The 19858-nt window shown below is 45.4% G+C and overlaps 1 protein-coding gene and 1 long non-coding RNA gene across 3 annotated transcripts in view; one reads left to right on the top strand and one right to left on the bottom strand.

The window, feature by feature from the left end:
* Positions 1-19858, top strand: part of LOC147034240 (uncharacterized) — a 62888-nt gene that overhangs the window by 12905 nt on the left and 30125 nt on the right. The window lies entirely within an intron of this gene.
* On the bottom strand, positions 9223-18336 carry LOC147034241 (uncharacterized; the record flags this gene model as incomplete). Its single annotated transcript, XM_085871494.1, has 4 exons — positions 9223-11013; positions 14509-14594; positions 15780-15825; positions 17558-18336. Coding segments are annotated over 4 exons (1188 nt in total), but the record flags the coding sequence as incomplete, so codon positions are not given.

The following is a 19858-nucleotide window of genomic DNA, read 5'->3' as shown; positions in this document are numbered from 1 at the left end:
CAACGACAACTACACCGCCTAGAACAGGATCTCATCTGAAAAAAAAATATTACCTCAACATTACCTTCACAACAACAACGACACCGCCGAGAACAGGATCTCATCTGAAAAAAAAATTCCGTCAACATTACCTTCACACCGACAACTACACCGCCTAGAACAGGATCTCATCTAAAAAAATTAATATTACCTCAACATTACCTTCACAACAACAACTACACCGCCGAGAACAGGATCTCATCTAAAAAAATAAATATTACCCCAACATTACCTTCACAACAACTACACCGCCTGGAACAGGATCTCATCTAAAAAAATTAATATTACCTCAACATTACCTTCACAACAACAACTACACCGCCTAGAACAGGATCTCATCTGAAAAAAAAATAATATTACCTCAACATTACCTTCACAACGACAACTACACCGCCGAGAACAGGATCTCATCTAAAAAAATTAATATTACCTCAACATTACATTCACACCGCCAACTACACCGCCTAGAACAGGATCTCATCAAAAAAAATAAATATTACCTCAACATTACCTTCACAACAACAACTACACCGCCGAGAACAGGATCTCATCTAAAAAAATAAATATTACCTCAACATTACCTTCACAACAACTACACCGCCTGGAACAGGATCTCATCTGAAAAAATAAATATTACCTCAACATTACCTTCACAACAACAACTACACCGCCTAGAACAGGATCTCATCTAAAAAAATTAATATTACCTCAACATTACCTTCACAACAACAACTACACCGCCTAGAACAGGATCTCATCTGAAAAAAAAAAATATTACCTCAACATTACCTTCACAACGACAACTACACCGCCGAGAACAGGATCTCATCTAAAAAAATTAATATTACCTCAACATTACATTCACACCGCCAACTACACCGCCTAGAACAGGATCTCATCAAAAAAAATAAATATTACCTCAACATTACCTTCACAACAACAACTACACCGCCGAGAACAGGATCTCATCTAAAAAAATAATATTACCTCAACATTACCTTCACGAGAACTACACCGCCTGGAACAGGATCTCATCTGAAAAAATAAATATTACCTCAACATTACCTTCACAACAACAACTACACCGCCTAGAACAGGATCTCATCTAAAAAAATTAATATTACCTCAACATTACCTTCACAACAACAACTACACCGCCTAGAACAGGATCTCATCTGAAAAAAAAAAATATTACCTCAACATTACCTTCACAACGACAACTACACCGCCGAGAACAGGATCTCATCTAAAAAAATTAATATTACCTTAACATTACATTCACACCGACAACTACACCGCCTAGAACAGGATCTCATCTAAAAAAAATAAATATTACTTCAACATTACCTTCACAACAACAACTACACCACCGAGAACAGGATCTCATCTGAAAAAATAAATATTACCTCAACACTATACCTCAACATTACCTTCACAACGACAACTACACCGCCTGGAACAGGATCTCATCTAAAAAAATGAATACGAGATTGAACGTAGAATTCTTCTTACATTCGCTTCTGACTTTACCTATAACTTGTTCACAACTGTATACGCGATTTCCGGTTACTTCGGCCTGGATTCAGGATCAGCGATCAAATAACGTAAATCACGATTAAAATTATTTTTTGATGATGCGGGAGATATCTTTATTAAAATCGGTGGAGCAAATATACACCATGTCTGATATTTGGGTCTTTCATGTCTCCGACGATGCCTTTATCTCCCGGCATGCATCATTCCCCATGACAAAAAACCGGAAACAAAAAATAACCAGAAGCAAAAAAAAAACGGAAGCAAAAGGGTCATAGCCAACGACACGGATTACAAATTGCTACGGTATTGTGTTGTTGTTGTTGTTGTTGTTGTTTCCTATTCTCTCATGTGCATGCGTTAAGTAATATTCACAAGATAGAAATAAAACCCAATCGTGTTTATACACCGCACAGCGTTTAAAAACAACCGGAAGCAAAAGGGTCATAGCCAACGACACAGATTGGAAATCGTCAGGGGTATTGTGTTGTTGTTGTTGTTGTTGTTTCCTATTCTCTCATGTGCACGCGTTAAGTATGAAGCTCACTGCGTTTGCTATTAATATTTGTATTATTAGAAGTGGCCTTGGAAAAATGCCACGATTAGCTATGTTATCACGGATATACACCTTAACACGGATTTCACCCAAAACGGAAAACCCCTTGTGGGGAGGGCAAATTAAGTCGCTATATATAACACAACGTCCATCTTGTGACCCTTAGTGCTCCTTTCAAGTTTGGTTGAGATTGGATAAGTAACGACCAAATGTATCAGGTGAAAATACAGACAAACACCAAGTTATATTGTTGTGGGCCGGGGGTCGGTGGCGAGGAACGGGCCAGGTGGAGCAGTAGAGCCGTCTACCACCAAAAACCTGGAATTTAGGTCATGACTCTCGGACATCTCGGAAGGTCACGGGTCACTTAAGGACCGTGCTCGCCAATTCTCTGACGGCGTGGGGTAGGGTTAATAGCCAAATTTCAATATACCTAAGTACCCACGTCATTAAATTACCGGGGAAGTCACACCCTCGACGGACCCTGTCGAACCGGGTCGCTCTAGCGACCTCGGTCCGGTGTAACCAAGCGGAATTACCAAAGTCCGTCAGACCCAATGATAACTTACGGCACTGAAGGCCTCACTATTTCTCAATCCCGTACCGTGCTGGGTCAATGGAAGAAAACACAGGCAACGAACTGGAAAATTTAGCAATTGGGGGTTTATTTATAATGGGGGCAATAATCGGGAAGGGAGACACAGAACAGAGTTACAACCGAATAAGCAATGCAAAATAATGTACAATAAAAAGAAAACACTTAAGCGATTTTACTTTAAGACAGGGCCCACTCAGATACACACACACGCACCCCCAAAGAAATGGACCTCAATGGTCTTTATTCGGCTCGAGAGGGAAGGCGAGCTGAGGGTCAAGGTCTGGTTGGTACCTGTCTGCCTCGTGCGGTCTTTACCGACCCGCGCTCGTGGAGCTCGGATTCCATGGAAGGAAACGGGATCCTCAGCTCGCTCGCTCCCACACAACCTGCCTCGGTGGGACTCAAACCCACGCCTCCAGAATCCAAGGAGTGACTTGGCCAGCCGCGAACGACGATCGACGACCCGGGCACCACGAACACAAACACCAACCAGGACGGGCGCCAACTCCGACCAATATGATCATTGACCAGGAGCCACGAACTCAACCAGCAGGAACCAACCAACTTCTCTCTCCTCCCACGAGCAGCTCGCAACCTTCCTTATCCCTTCCCCTCGCGGGGGTGGAGCATCTGCTCTGAGGTAACTCGCCTCTGGATTGGTCGAGGGCATCGCGCGATTCGCTGGCCGTCCCTCATTGGACAGGCCCATGGTAGGCGGGGCAACTCCCACCTTTCTGGGGCGGAGTCGGAGCTGAGGCGATTTTAGCTCCGCCTACCTCCTCACCTCAGGCCACGTGCATAATAGCGATGATGGAGCGAGGCGATGGTCCGCTGTTGTTGTAATAAAAACCTAACTAAAAAAATAAACCCGCAGCGCACACGTGAAATTAACCCATTAGACAAGAGGACGGGACCCTGACTATAAACACATACTTATCGAAATAACTGAACTGCGGGGGCTGCTGACTGTCTGTGTGCAAATGGCTTCCAGATTCGTAACAATATATTTTAGTATGATTTGTCAAATGTCCGCCATCTTTGATTTGCATATACAAACATTTCAAACGTCGTCAACACAATAACTTAAAAGGCCTTATATTCAATAAACTTTGATGACTACATCCTTGGAAATAGATCCAATACAACAAAATATATATAAACAAAGTCAAATAAGTGGTCATGTTGCTGCCAAGAAGAGAACATAAGTTGCTTTCGCCTCTCTCGACCGTTCCTTTTGTCACGTTGTGTCCCGATTCGTTCAGTGGACTAATTCTAGCTCTTCCACGAGTATCTTCCACTATGTATACGAAAAAACCCCAAAAAACATTGGTGGCACTTGATTTTGGGATTGGGAGCCTCTCTTCAGATCAGGGGCTTCCAAAGCATCGTCTGACAGTTGTCCCATCAAATAGGTTTACAGCTGGGGGTTCAAGGGGGCAGCGGTGCAGTGCTGGCTCGATGAACAGAAAAAGTTAATTAGTGTTTTTATCATTTGTGTGTTCGTTCATTTTCATCCATCAATTACAGACTGAAAATGATCATTCTGGATTTTTCATCTTCTTAATTTCCCTCATTGCATTCGCGAACGTAAAACCTTATTATATTGTCGCGTCTATGCATCCGCAAACACGGAATTACTCAGAGCCAGGACGTTACGGCCCAAGAGATGGTCTTAGCGATCTTTGAAGGCACTGTGTTCAATTTTACCATCCTCCAAGGTCACCCAAATGAGCCAAAATGACGGCAAGCCCACACGCTAACAACAGATGACTGAAAGCAGCTCTTACCTTTTAAAAGATTGATTTTTATCATGAAAATCACAGGGAAAAGGGTCAACGAGACGCTACAATGACAGAACAATCCAAGCAAGTTAAAAAGACACAAAAAGGAGAATGGGGATACGCAAACTTGCATACAATGAAGAAAAAAAAAACCCCATAAAGAGAACCCACAAGGAGCCACTATCACACTTGCATAACAAACAATAATGCAGGCGGGACTTCCCTTTTCTTTATGATGCACTGGACTGGGCGCACGACTTGATGGTGTCCAGAAGAAGTCAAATTTGCCACGAGCAGGGCCAGCGAAGAGTCAGCCTTCCACTTGACCACGTGGTCCCCATTTGTCCTTTTACCTCCAAGCCCTCCATAAACACAGGGTGATCCCAGCTTGGGTCGAACCCACACAAGGCTCATCCTGCAAGCGAGGTCCCAATCTTCCTTGTACACCAATCTCTCTTGCTGGACTCTCCAGTCTTCAATACCTCGTGTTCTCTCTCTTGCACTCACAAGCCTCTACTTGGCCGCTCATGTCGACTCCTCAGTCAAAAATCTGTTCTCTCCTTTCCTGCACACAAGTCGACAGGATTCTCCTCTTCTTCCTGGGTCCCACCTACGGAGGTGCCCCTAATAAAAACACCAGTACATCATTTCTTCTCGGTTCGACAGTCCACTGTGCCACCATGGCTGGCACACAATGGCCAGAGAGATTGTAATTGGCCTTTCTCACACGTGACAAGTGTGCCTCTGCAAAGGGAAGTCCTCACCTTGCCCCGCCTGCAACAAGAGGTTTTTATGCATAAATAATTCATCTCTACCCTGTCTATAAATTACATACACTGCCTCAGCACGATGTGTAACAAACGACCTACTTCATCAGATCCCTGTTACATGTCAATGTAACCTACTCGAAACACACGGACCGTACTATGCTTACAGTCCAGCGATGAATCCCCCCCACCCCTTCCACGTAACAATCTGTTTGCCCCCTTTCATCCGGGAGGGACTATGAATTACGACCTCCCGATGAAGACCATGATTGAAATGTCGGACATCAGCCTTGCCTGCTGGTCGACTGCAGTTGGCAGTTCCTTCAGTTTGAATCGGGATCTTCTCAATACAGCACTTTCAAAATGATGTAATTCACCCCAGTTTGCTCGGCACGCAATGCACAGAAACCCCCAGCAGCAAAGTTCATTGTGGTGGCCTGGACACATTTCATGCCTCCCAGATAAGGATTGTCGCATGAAACGACAAGAAAACTTTTAAAGAAGCCGTAAATACTTGGAAACGCACCTGCTCTAAAGGGGTGTGCCCCTCTCTCTGCACAACAAAAGAGTTGGAGAGCTTCATGATGGACTCGTCCAAAAAAGTTGATATCTTGCAGTCGTATTGCAAGAACTCCCGACGATGTGCGCCCGTGGAAGGCTGAAGGTTCGTCGATTGTCGTGTTCTAACCAAACCTTCGTGCTTCTTAATACCGATGAGAATGTCATATCTGGGGCTTGCCGATGCACAGGGTAAGTTTAAAATGATGATATTTATGATGAATCGTGTTTGTATGGAGATGAAGGGGAGGGGGAGCTGGGAGTGGGTGTTGTATGGGCTGTTTGGGCCATTATAATTATTTATTTTTGTTTCGTTCTGTGGCCACACGAGAAATTATACTGGATTTTTGCATCTATTGGTGAAAGGAGAAGCGTCCGTTTGTGTGTGTGTGTGTGTGTGTGTGTGTGTGTGTGTGTGTGTGTGTGTGTGTGTGTGTGTGTGTGTGTGTGTGTGTGTGTGTGTGTGTGTGTGTGTGTGTGTGTGTGTGTGTGTGTGTTGGTTGTTATAACCACAGCTGCTGCTTGATAATTGTATTAACAGAAAATAGAATGAACCCGACTCCTCTCGTCTACAGATATTTCTCATCGTCCTTTAATTCCGATTTGAATGATTCTGATTTGCATTCAGGAACACAACAATTACGGTTAACCATCCTGGAATTTCCACTCGATCGTTTAACTAGAGTGGTGTCAAAGCCACCCAATGCTCGCCTGTTTATACATTTATCGTTTTTCGTTTTTAAAAGACTAGTCTAATATTTTTTATAAAGCATTGCAGTGAAGTCTGATCCAAATAATTTTAAAGCAATATATGTATTTGTATATTGTAATCAGTAAAAAATAGTGTGGTAGATAAAAACATTAGAAAGGAAATTACTTGCACCAAAAACTTTAACATTTTCACGCTGACGCTGACGCTGACGCCGGGGGTATCGCTATAGCTCTCTGTTCTTCGAATAGGTGAGCTTAAAACTGAAAATTATGTTTGAAAGACGATTTGAATTACAGATTTTACGCCAGCAACGGCAGGTTGAAAGTTCCCGGTGAGCCGAACTGAGTCAGTGTAAACACACACACATGGACATACAGACAAATACACAACACACACAAGACTGTTAGACGACACTAACAGCCACTGATCTTGGAGGAAGTGCCTTTACTTCCCCGAGCACTCTGAGTACCAGCGACGTCACAACAATGGCACCGCCTTTCTCACCACATTCAGCGGAGCATTTCCTCAAGGGGAATTACCTCTTGCCAGTGGATGCCAACTTATGGGGATTGTCCGTGCTCTTATCTTTTCAAATGTTGAACATCAAGCAACCATTGTGTCATTTGAAGGACTATGTATTTATTTTGTGTGCATGGGGTGGGTGCTAAATTGAATAAATTAAAAATAAGAAAAGAAGAATTGGGGTAGGGGCAGTATTGGTATGCAGGGAGAGGCAAGGAGAGAAGAGTCAAGAGTTGGGAGGACATCAGAGTACGGGGGAGGTAGGGAAGAGAACAGGTAGGGAAGGGGACAGGTAGGGAACATACAGGTCGAGAGGATTTTTTTTTTTAAACGTCCGTCACATTGCATCCCTCTTTAAATAGATGACCCCTTCTCTTAACTTTCACCTCGACACACATTACATTATCTTTGTAGACAAAATATGTGAACCCCAACATCTCAATCAGTTTGTCATCCCTCAAGTAGATTGTATCAGTCAGACATTCAGATTTGTTGATATTTGTACAGGATAAAAAGTTTATGCAGTTGAGCTTATAGATAGTTGTATGAAAATATAGGTATAATATATTATATAAAATACTGTATATATCTGAAATAATTCTTGTTTTGCCATATATATATATATATAGGAGGCTGAAAATTTCCCCATACAGAAGTCTTTCTTTCTTTTTGTTCTGCTTCAGCCTCATCTTGCAATGACCTTTTGTCAACCCGGGAGTTTCTCAGCGTTCCCACCTCATAAGGTGAGTACCACGGCCCACTGATTGGCCCGAGTCACTCGAGATGGCAAAGATTTCGGGGTTCTGAATCCCTTCGAGTTTGGTTTGGGACCCCCACGTCTTTGAAACGGCCATGCATCGTGTGTATGCATTTCATTCACCACTGACTGACTCGAAGGGGCAAACAGCAGCCTGATAAACACCAAAACCTCCAGCCAAAATAACCTCTGGAGACCACAGTCAAGGCATATGCGAGTGCCCCCAGAGCAGAAAGTGACAATGTAAGAGTGGAGGGGGCGTCAGGTGTGAGTGTAGGTCGTCCAAACTGTAGGTCGCACGCACCCGCCTTGAATTTATGGAGTGCTTTGGTTTACTTGACAGAGATCTGGACTGATGGAATCACAACTACCATGACCCAATGACAGATACGCACTATTCCATTAGATTAACCTCCATTGGTGTAGAAAAAAAGCACATCTATGAAAAACAAAGGAAACATGGGAAAAGCACAAAAATCACCAGGAAACAAGATGGCTGACACCTGAGACACCTCTATTATAAAAAAATAATCATATTAGCTAAAGTCAGAAATTTTACATTGTACTAAAGAGGTAAGCATAAGGAACAAGCACCCTCCTCCCCCAAGAAAAAAAAATCAAGAAATCGCACCAAGTTTCATCTGAATTCATCCATAACTTTTTGAGATGTCTGCTCACAGACAGACAGACAAATAGACAAACAGGCAGGGGTGAAAATATGACCTCCCTCCACCTTTAGTGGTGGAGGTAGCAAGAGTAGACCTCATAAAACACGCCACCAACACCAGAACTTCCCTTCTCTTGACCAGAAAATTATACTCACGAATCCCAGAGAAACACCAAGCAAAAGATGAAATAATATATTTCTAAACTAAATAAAAAACACAGGAAATGAGAAGTCTAAAGCCTTCATTCCGCCACTAAATACAGTGGAGAAGGAAAGAAATAGTTTGCATGCATTTGTAACAGCCCAGGACGTCCATCACAGATGGCTCAGACGACAATGAAAGGAAGAAGTGGTGTTCAACCAGACATGGTGGTGTCATGGTTAGAATGTCTGCTCTGAGTTTGGCAGGTTTGTGGTTCAAACCCCTGCAGTTAAGTTGTACCAAGGACTTTAAAAATGGTACGTGCTGCTTCCTTGTTTTCCACTACTTGGCATTTAAAAAGGATAGAGCACATAGACAATTATAGGTTAACAACCATTGTGCAGGCTTTATGGGTCTAATGGCCTACTGTGTTTACATCTCATTATTCTAAAGGGAATTCTCATTTATTTACTCGGTGTTTGTTTATTAGGGATATTTTGCATTCATCATAAATGTAGCAATTTTAGTCTTCTGGTTTATAGACACAGTGAATGGTGTAAAAAGAATCCCGGCACACTACATTCAAATAGTATTTTTCCTGTTGCGTTTAATTAAATTATTATTGTCCATGCAACTTTAGAAATTCTATTTCTTAAGCAAAAATGGTTCACTATGGTGAAAAATGTAAAAAAAGAAAAAAAATGGTTCACTATGGTGAAAAATGTAAAAAAAGAAAAAAAATGGTTCACTTCAGCCCTGGCATCCATGAGGTCTCGTGCACTACTTGTTGAAAATGCTAATTTAATTTCTTGCAAAACATTATTTTCTCTCTCAAAGGGAAGACTTTCGTCCAAATAATAACCTCTCACATTCAAACTTTATCTGTGTTTAATACACCAAAGCTGAGACAAAGCTCGTGCAGTAATAGTCATGAAGAATCCCTCTTCCACAAGCCTCGACCAAATAATAATGAGATCATTATACCCAAAAAATTAATACTGTCATACTTCAAAAAAATGTAATGATATTAAAACGTTATAATATATCGTACTTACATTTTAACTCTCACAGACATTCTGTACAAAGTATCCCCTTCCGACGTCAAGGATTATTACATTGGCTTACAAGGACACATGGGAAGGCCATTTGGTCCATCGTTCCAGTGTCATATCCACATTCCATCGCTCCAAACTTTACGTCATGCCAATTATACAGGTAAGACGAAGTGGCGATGTGGCCAGGTGGCATTCGCCCTACATTTTAACAAAGAAACTTTGCAATATTTATTGTCTTTACAGCATGAAATCCCATTCCGAATGATGGTGTGGTGTCTGTTTTAAGGCAAAAGTACTCAAGGTGGTTGTTTGATCAATAACGTACATCACAGGAGGAAGGATAGCAGCGGTTGTGGGAAGGATGCCCAATTTTGTATATTATAGAGGAGAGTGAAAGGTGGTGGAGAGAAGATGGAAGTGGGCGACCATCGGTGGAAAACATAACATTCCCATCCCCACTTACCTCTCCCTTCATTTGAATACAAGAAATGACATATTTGGGTCGTTTACACTTTTCTGGGTTAACCTTCCTGGTTTAACAATCTCACAATGCTCGAGTGTGAACTTCAAACAGATGATGACATTGTGAATCTGGTAATCCATTGTGTTCATTTTATTTTTAATTTCTTTTTTTCCTTTTGTAGCCACTTGTACCTGTGCCGTTTGTGCAGTAACCGGTTGAGCTGGATGTGAAGCCTAAGGACTGTCAGTGGGAATTAAATGTTGGCAAAGGTCGTGACAAGTCCGTACACAGTTTTTTTTCCTTTTGCTTCAACATATTACACGAAAACTTAAATCAAACTTTATTTAAATATAAAGCACAAACATTCATTATTTACATACATTACATTGGGTGTGTAGTGCAAATAACATGGGTACAGTGGAGCTTTTTGAGCCTGTACACAAATGGCATGAAACAGTTGTGCAATTAAGCTGTGATCTTGGCTCTTCTTGTGATGCAGACAGAAGAGCCTTGGTTTGAGAACTATCGAAGGAAGCATGTGGAGCACCATGGTCGAATCCAACGGCAAGGCTGCACCGACTTGCACTCACACACGGCTCGGCTGCATTCGCGAGCCGCATGTACGTGCGGACCCCTTGTCTGTATTCATAACTCCATGGGACCGACAGTTATTGTTGGCTTCGCAGTAACTTGAGGAATCCTGCAATTTGCCATCCATTCCCAACTCCTCAGTCTCTCCTTCTATCTCATCCTCGCTCTCAGACTCATAGAAGGCGATCGTGGCCTGGACAGGAAAGCAGGCAAGGAGTCGTTGTCCGTCTTCATATAGGTAATCAAATGATTTTGATCTCGGCCAAAGAAGTCTGTGGAGGGGAGGAGGTGGGACGACGAGAATAAGTTGATGCTTTTCATACTAAGAAACTAACTCCAAGTTTACAGCCAGCCCGTAGTGTTTTGTTTGGTTTCGCAACAGACCACGTTATCACAGAAATGCGAATTAAACTCACTGTTATCAAAGTGTAGCATTTGGGTGCGAATCATAACTAAACCAAAATCAAAGTTTGTGCTATTTTTGGTGACAGAAAGCAAAAAAAGTCATGAATCCTCTCATGGCCAGAAAATTCCATATTTATTGTACTCTTTACAAGTACATACTCAAGCCAACCATAAATGTACATGGTACACCAGTCTATGGGAATGTATGACGGCCCCTTTGCAGACGAGAGAAATAGTGAGCGAGTGAAAAGGGAGGGAATGGCAAACACAACAAAAGGAGGTGAGAAGCATTTTCAGAGGTGAGAGAGTCACAGGAAGAGAGAGAAAAAAAAAAAAACAAAAGGAAAAATAAACACAGGAACAGGCTCTGGCTCATCGACCGAGTAGGGCAACATAGTCCGGCTTTCAAACCTTTAAACTCGATATTCATGTGTACACACACACGTCATGCACTCTCAAGCATACTCTGTCCCACGTCCTTATCGGCACATATAAACGAGGGAGCAGCGAGAAGATGAAAAACGACAAGGAAAGGTGTAGGAAAGACAATGACACGGGGACAAAATAGAGCTCCGAAATGAATCGCATGCTACGGACCGTGAAGATTTCGCCCCATTAACTTCAGTACTCTATGGGTAGAGAATGCAGCAGATCAATTGTGGAATTATTGCGCAAAATGTATATACATAGAGAATGGGAATAAATTATCTGCTCAGAAGCATCTGATGCAATGCTCTTTGTTAACTTTCAACTTGAAAAGTCTCAAATATTAGTGTGGATTACAATTCCTGCTCTGGACGATTATATATATATATATATATATATATATATATATATATATATATATATATATATATATATATATATATACTGAACAAAAATATAAACGCACCAAGCGATTGTTACTATTTTACCTCGAACTCATTAATACTAAATCTTCACAACAATTTGGTTATAGAATCCATGACAATTGAGCATTAAATTTCAAAGAGTTCCTTGAGAATTCTGGCGACAGTCTTTGCGCTACAACAGCCGACACAACCAAGGTGTCACTGTCAGAGTTCACACAGTCAGTAGCGGGTGTTGGCCTCCCTCAAGCTTGGCCTCCCTCAAGCTGTTACGCACCGTCTGGGCTGAAATGCGCCTGTTATGCAGCCCGATAGTCTCATCGGCTGTCCTCGTGGCCGGTCGGAGTCGATCCCGGAGATGTTGCAGCCTCATGTGACGATCCTGACCGGCGGTGGTCACACGTGGTCGCCGGGCATGTGGGCGGTTCACGGTGCTTCCAGTCTCTCTGAGGCGCGTTCTCAGGCGGCTAATGGTGGAGTGGTGGACATTGAAGTGTGCTGCAACGGCCCGTACTGACGTCCCAGCATTCAGCATGCCAATGGCACGCTCCCTCAAGATTTGTGACATCTGTGGCATGTTGACATTTGGCACCAGTCCACATTTTGGGGAGGCCTTTTATAGGGCAAGCTATAGGGAGTGTTTGTGTCCTGGTCACGCTCACTGACCATCACTCTGTCAAGCCCCATGGTGCTCATGGGAAGGATTAATCAACGTGTGAGTCCACACACTCAGAGTGGTCAATTTCAATGGGAACATCTGTCTTGAGCAAAACAAAGGAACCATTGCTCAAACATATCATCGGTTTGACCATTTTCCCATAATAGCAATCTTGACTTAGATATTTTTGTTCAGTATATATATATATATATATATATATATATATATATATATATATATATATATATATATATATATATATATATATATATGCCTGATGTTGGCGCAGTAGTTAGGGCAGTGGCTTGGGATCCAAAAGGTCCTGAGTTAAAGCCCCGTTGGGCCATTGAATTAATACACCAGGAGGTTGACTCAGCCTGTCATCCTTCCGAGGTCGGTGAAATGAGTACCAGTATACTGGGCTGGTGTATACCCCGGTTAAAATAGGTGTACCATATCCCTGTGTCATAAGAGGCGACCAGGGTTGCGTCAGGAAGGGCATCCGGCGTAAAACATGTGCCAAATCACTATGCGGATCATACGGATGATCCGCTGTGGCGACCCCTAACAGGAGCAGCCGAAAGAAGAAGAAGAAGAAGAAGAAATATATATATATATATATATACATACATATATATATATATATATATATATATATATATATATATATATATATATATATATATATATATATATATATATATATTTACACACACGTACACGCACAGAGGGGCCCGCACCCTGTGCTGATGGGAAGAGGATTCCAATGGTACGCAATATGATGGGGTTATGACCGGTGCGGCCGATTACAGACATACAGACAATGCAAATATTATACATATATAAATAAAATAGAGAAATACACACCCACATCTCTCACCTGTGAATGGAGGGAATAGCCAATCAGCTCTCACCTAATCAACTAAACCCAGGTGGCTCGGATTATACAAATAAATTGACACCTCCCATGCTCTTCTTGCCGAAGAAGCTGCATAAAGCAACCAAGAAAGCCTACGCAAGGTAAGCGCAAAGCGCTCGGAAGTACAATGGTTAGACCATCCATTCTGAATGAAACCTCGGTTGAGTTGTTCCAAAGACTTTAAAAATTATCCGTGCTGCAAAATTTGGATTTTTTTTTTTGGATGCCAACAATTGCTTGCCAACTCTTCGTGAAAGACACCATGGGATCTGTGACCTCCATACTCATGATGGCAGAGGAGTCCTCAAGCTTAATATCCATGCGATGGACAGCACACACTTTGATGATAAACACTCGGATGACAGTTTATCGCTAGGTCAAGATTCAAACCCAGGCTAGACAGTTCAAAGTGATACCACTAAGCTTTCCTAGCATCCATCCATCTATCAGGACCATACTCTGTGCAGAGCGTTGGTGCTGCCTGAGCAGTCTCCTTGGCTATTGGGCACAATCCTGGATGGGTCACCACTCCGACACAGGATACCAACATGTTGGCACCCATTTTGCCGACCTCGGAAGGATGACAGGCAGAGTCAACCCCACCTGGTTTTAATTCAACAAACAAGTGGGATTTGAACTCAGAATCCTAGGATCCCAAGCCCACCACCCGAACCATTAAGCAACACCAGGCATTATCTCTGACTATTCATATATTATATTCACCTTTGCCCTTAAATAAATAACAATAAAAGAAAAGGATGAATAAAAATCCAGCAGCTTCCCTTTTAGGATGTTCATCGACACTCGCCTCCAAAATGGATGGCATTTACACCTGGTGATTGTCACAACTAGTTACGAACATTCAAAATAAATTAAATAAATCGATCAACTTGCCGTTTTCATTCTTACGATCCAAAATGGACTGAACCACACCTACCTCACGGGATGCTTAAAGCCAAAATCGTTTTTCCCTCCTGTATCTGTAGCTTGAGGGCAAATGGTTGAGACTGCACAGCGGAGAGACTGTTGGAATGAGGTGAAAGGAACAGGGACAGGCGTTTGGTGGTTTGTAAAGTGGGGTCGTTAGATATTAGGACAGGTATATGCTATGTACATGCACGCAGCTTGTGATCAAAGCTGTAGAAGAGTTGAGACATCATTGTCATGGATATGTGGAGGAATAGTTCCTTCTATGACGATGTGCAGGTAACATGCGCATACAGGATGGCTTGCAGGTAAAGACGAAGCACGACTGTGTGAGTGAGAGTGAGAGGGAGAGAGATGTCAGGTAGGACGAAGAGCAGGTGCAGTATTTGCAGGAGCCTAGTGGTGGGGTGAGAGAGAGGTGAGGTTGCTCGCTAACAGGGGACTCATTACAAACATCGTCTGCAAATGCTTCGCTGTGAATCACCAGGCTAACTTTGAATTCCCACAGATCCTCACAGAACCTCACCTTGCACGGCATCCCTCAACATTAATCATCTCCATGCCCACCACTCCTTCACATTAATCACCTCCATGCCCACCATCCCTCAACATTAATCCTCACCTTGCACAGCATCCCTCAACATTAATCATCTCCATGCCCACCACCCCTCAACATTAATCATCTCCATGCCCACCACCCCTCCACATTAATCACCTCCATGCCCACCATCCCTCAACATTAATCACCTCCATGCCCACCACCCCTCCACATTAATCACCTCCATACCCACCACCCCTCAACATTAATCACCTCCATGCCTACCACCCCTCAACATTAATCCTCACCATACCTGCCATTCCTCAACATTAAACCTCACCAGGCCCACCACCCCTCAACATTAAACCTCACCATTATTCCTCGCCATGTTCGGCATCCCTCATCATTAATCCTCACTGTGCTCGACACCCCTCCCAATTAATCCTTACCATTCCCACGATGCCTGCTGACACTTATCAGACCTTACCATGACCGCTGCCGCTTGGTAAACCTCACCTTCCACACCATCCCTCACAATGCCCGTCATCGCTCACCAAATTCACCATCATCATCAACATCAACAGAACTATGCCACATGAACGTTTGCTGTTCCTTTCAAAGCCTCACCCTCACCCTCACCCTCACCACGTGCATCGAGTGTTGTGTTATACATTCTTGGATTGTAAAGGTACAGTGTTTGTGTTTTCTCCCGAGGTTCGTGCTGTGCAGTGTTCAGGACTCACCTCTCCCCGCCGATTACACATCGAGCTTTCCCACGGCCGCCAAACCCTGCACACTCGGTATGCACGCATCGTCACACACGCCACCTAGCTTCACGCGCACAGGTATACACGCTACCAAGCTTCACGTGCACAGGTATACACACTACCAAGCTTCACGTGCGCAGGTACACACGCCACCAAGCTTCACGCGCATAGGTACACACGCTACCAAGCTTCACTTGCACAGGTATACACACTACCAAGCTTCACGTGCGCAGGTACACACGCCACCAAGCTTCACGCGCGCAGGTACACACGCCACCAAGCTTCACGTGCGTCGGTACACACGCCACCAAGCTTCACGTGCGTCGGTACACACGCCAGCAAGCTTCACGTGCACAGGTACACACGCCAGCAAGCTTCACGTGCACAGGTACACACGCCACCAAGCTTCACGTGCACAGGTACACACGCCACCAAGCTTCACGTGCGTCGGTACACACGCCAGCAAGCTTCACGTGCACAGGTACACACGCCACCAAGCTTCACGTGCGTCGGTACACACGCCAGCAAGCTTCACGTGCGTCGGTACACACGCCAGCAAGCTTCACGTGCACAGGTACACACGCCACCAAGCTTCACGTGCACAGGTACACACGCTAGCAAGCTTCACGTGCACAGGTACACACGCTAGCAAGCTTCACGTGCACAGGTATACACGCTACCAAGCTTCACGTGTGCAGGTATACACGCTAGCAAGCTTCACGTGCGCAGGTACACACGCCAGCAAGCTTCACGTGCGCAGGTACACACGCCACCTAGCTTCACGCGCACAGGTACACACGTCACCAAGCTTCACGTGCACAGGTATACACACTACCAAGCTTCACGTGCACAGGTACACATGCCACCTAGCTTCACGCGCACAGGTACACACGCCAGCAAGCTTCACGTGCGTCGGTACACACGCCAGCAAGCTTCACGTGCACAGGTACACACGCCACCAAGCTTCACGTGCACAGGTACACACGCCACCAAGCTTCACGTGCACAGGTACACACGCCACCAAGCTTCACGTGCACAGGTACACACGCCACCAAGCTTCACGTGCACAGGTATACACGCTACCAAGCTTCACGTGCACAGGTATACACGCTAGCAAGCTTCACGTGCGCAGGTACACACGCCACCTAGCTTCACGCGCACAGGTACACACGCCACCAAGCTTCACGCGCATAGGTACACACGCTACCAAGCTTCACGTGCACAGGTATACACACTACCAAGCTTCACGTGCGCAGGTACACACGCCACCAAGCTTCACGCGCGCAGGTACACACGCCACCAAGCTTCACGTGCGTCGGTACACACGCCAGCAAGCTTCACGTGCACAGGTACACACGCCACCAAGCTTCACGTGCACAGGTACACACGCCACCAAGCTTCACGTGCACAGGTATACACGCCACCAAGCTTCACGTGCACAGGTATACACGCTAGCAAGCTTCACGTGCACAGGTACACACGCCACCTAGCTTCACGCGCCACCAAGCTTCACGTGCACAGGCATACACGCCAGCAAGCTTCACGTGCACAGGTACAAACGCCACCAAGCTTCACGTGCACAGGTACCCATGCCACCAAGCTTCACGTGCACAGGTACATACGCTACCAAGCTTCACGTGCACAGGTATACACGCTAGCAAGCTTCACATGCACAGGTACACACGCAGCACGGCATCCGAACCAGGAAGCACATCATTTAAAATATGTTGTAAAAAAATTTCAGGTTCTCGTACCTAGTGTCCGATCCGCCGTTGCGAACCCGAGCCATCCCTGATGCCATCAAAGAAAATGGGTAAAGGGGGCCGTGGGGTCTGTGAAGGAGAAGCGGGATCTGGAGGAGAAGCGGGATCTGGAGGAGAAGCGGGATCTGGAGGAGAAGCGGGATCTGGAGGAGAAGCGGGATCTGGAGGAGAAGCGGGATCTGGAGGAGAAGCGGGATCTGGAGGAGCAGCGGGATCTGGAGAAGCAGCGGGATCTGGAGAAGCAGCGGGATCTGGAGAAGCAGCGGGATCTGGAGAAGCAGCGGTATCTGGAGGAGCAGCAGGATCGCAAGGAGGAGCGGGATCTGAAGGAGGAGCGGGATCTGGAGAAGCAGCGGGATCTGGAAGAGCTGCAGGATCTCAAGGAGGAGAGGGATCTGGAGGAGCGGGATCCGAAGGAGGAGCGGGATCTGGAGAAGCAGCGGGATCTGGAAGAGCTGCAGGATCTCAATGAGGAGAGGGATCTGGAGGAGCGGGATCTGAAGGAGGCGCGGGATCTGGAGAAGCAGCGGGATCTGGAGGAGCAGCGGGATCTGGAGGAGCAGCGGGATCTGGAGGAGCAGCGGGATCCGGAGGAGCAGCGGGATCCGGAGGAGCAGCGGGATCCGGAGGAGCAGCGGGATCCGGAGGAGCAGCGGGATCCGGAGGAGCAGCGGGATCCGGAGGAGCAGCGCGACCTGGAGGAGCGGGATGTGAAGGAGGAGCGGGATCTGGAGGAAGAGCGGTGGTTCAGTAAACCATGCTGGAAAGCGTCACGTCACGAAAGAGATTCGCCTTTTGTACCTGCCAAACGACCCGCACCGTGTGATGCATATTCATGAGGTTGGCTCAGGATGGGCGGGACCTCATGCGTGGTGGGCGGGACCTCATGCGTGGTGGGCGGGACCTCATGCGTGGTGGGCGGGACCTCATGCGTGGTGGGCGGGACCTCATGCGTGGTGGGCGTGCCCGCACCGTGTGACGGAAACAGCATATTCACGCATCGGGCGAAAAATGGGGCGGAGCGCCTGCTGGGTGGGCGGGCCCGCACCACGTGATTCATCATTTGGTTTGAGCCCAAGGATGAAGCAGAGCTCATCATGCGGGGGGGGGGGGCGCGCCAATTATGACGACTGAGTTTGAGATTCCAGGTTGGAATTGTCGGTTGGTTTTTCATCCAAGTCCAGTGAAAGTTGTTCAACACTTCGAATGACGTCTCCGTTTGGACACTTGTGACGTTGTGACCTCAGGTTCGAATCCCAGATTCGCAAATTACAGTACGAGCTGTGTCGACATTCGTGTCCGATCTCCTCCTGTCCTCGTTATCCATGTTAAAGTGCACCGACACATCCGATGGACTATGGTGTCTTTATTCATGTGAAAGTACATTGATGTCTCATTGTCCAGCTTGGTCCTCGAGTCCAAAGACTAAATTGCGAATTTCAGGACGACCCCCCTCTCCAGTTAAAACAAGCCATGAAAGTTGGATGTAATATGTGAACCAGGTTCTGAAGACTATTGAATTATTTGTTTAATACTGAACGTCTGTTCAACGGATTCAAGCGCTGAAAGGGCGTGTTGGGGCTTGGGGTGGAGCTCAAACAGAGGGGAAACTAATAAACCATGCAGGCACGTGCGAGAAACACCATCGCATGCATGGTCCAAGGTGAACATCAAGGGTCTTCCACAGAGGTGTTTTCGAGTGTAGATTTAAATAAATTTAACACTCACATCTTCTTCTTCTTCTTCTTTCGGCTGCTCCCGTTAAGGGTCGCCACAGCGGATCAGCCGTATGATCCGCATAGTGATTTGGCACATGTTTTACGTCGGATGCCCTTCCTGACGCAACCCTGGTCGCCTCTTACAACACAGGGATATGGTACACCTATTTTAACCGGGGTATACACCGGCCCAGTACACTGGTACTCATTTCGCCGACCTCGGAAGGATGACAGGCTGGGTCAACCCCCTGGTGTATTAATTCAGTGGCCCAACGGGGCTTGAACTCAGGACCTTTTGGATCCCAAGCCGCTGCCCTAACCACTGCGCCAACACCAGGCTCTAAATTTAACACTCACATAAATAGTTAAATACTGTCAGCAGACGTCGCATCATACGGTACGTAATATATAAATGAATGCACATTTGTGCATTACAAGGTTTCGCATTCATAATTGAAAAGGTCAATTGATGCACAAGTGGAGCAAACCAATGTGCACGAAACAACGATGCTCTTTGGAAAGTGGTTTATAAAATGGTCTCCAATGAATGAGAACGATTTGCATAACCCAAAAC

This window comes from Eptatretus burgeri, chromosome 1 (assembly GCF_056783735.1).
Source record: "Eptatretus burgeri isolate ZD-2024b chromosome 1, Ebu_testis_v1, whole genome shotgun sequence".
Taxonomy (NCBI): domain Eukaryota; kingdom Metazoa; phylum Chordata; class Myxini; order Myxiniformes; family Myxinidae; genus Eptatretus; species Eptatretus burgeri.
The sequence above is the reverse complement of the archived record's forward strand: the minus strand, read 5'-3'. Positions and strand labels throughout refer to the sequence as shown.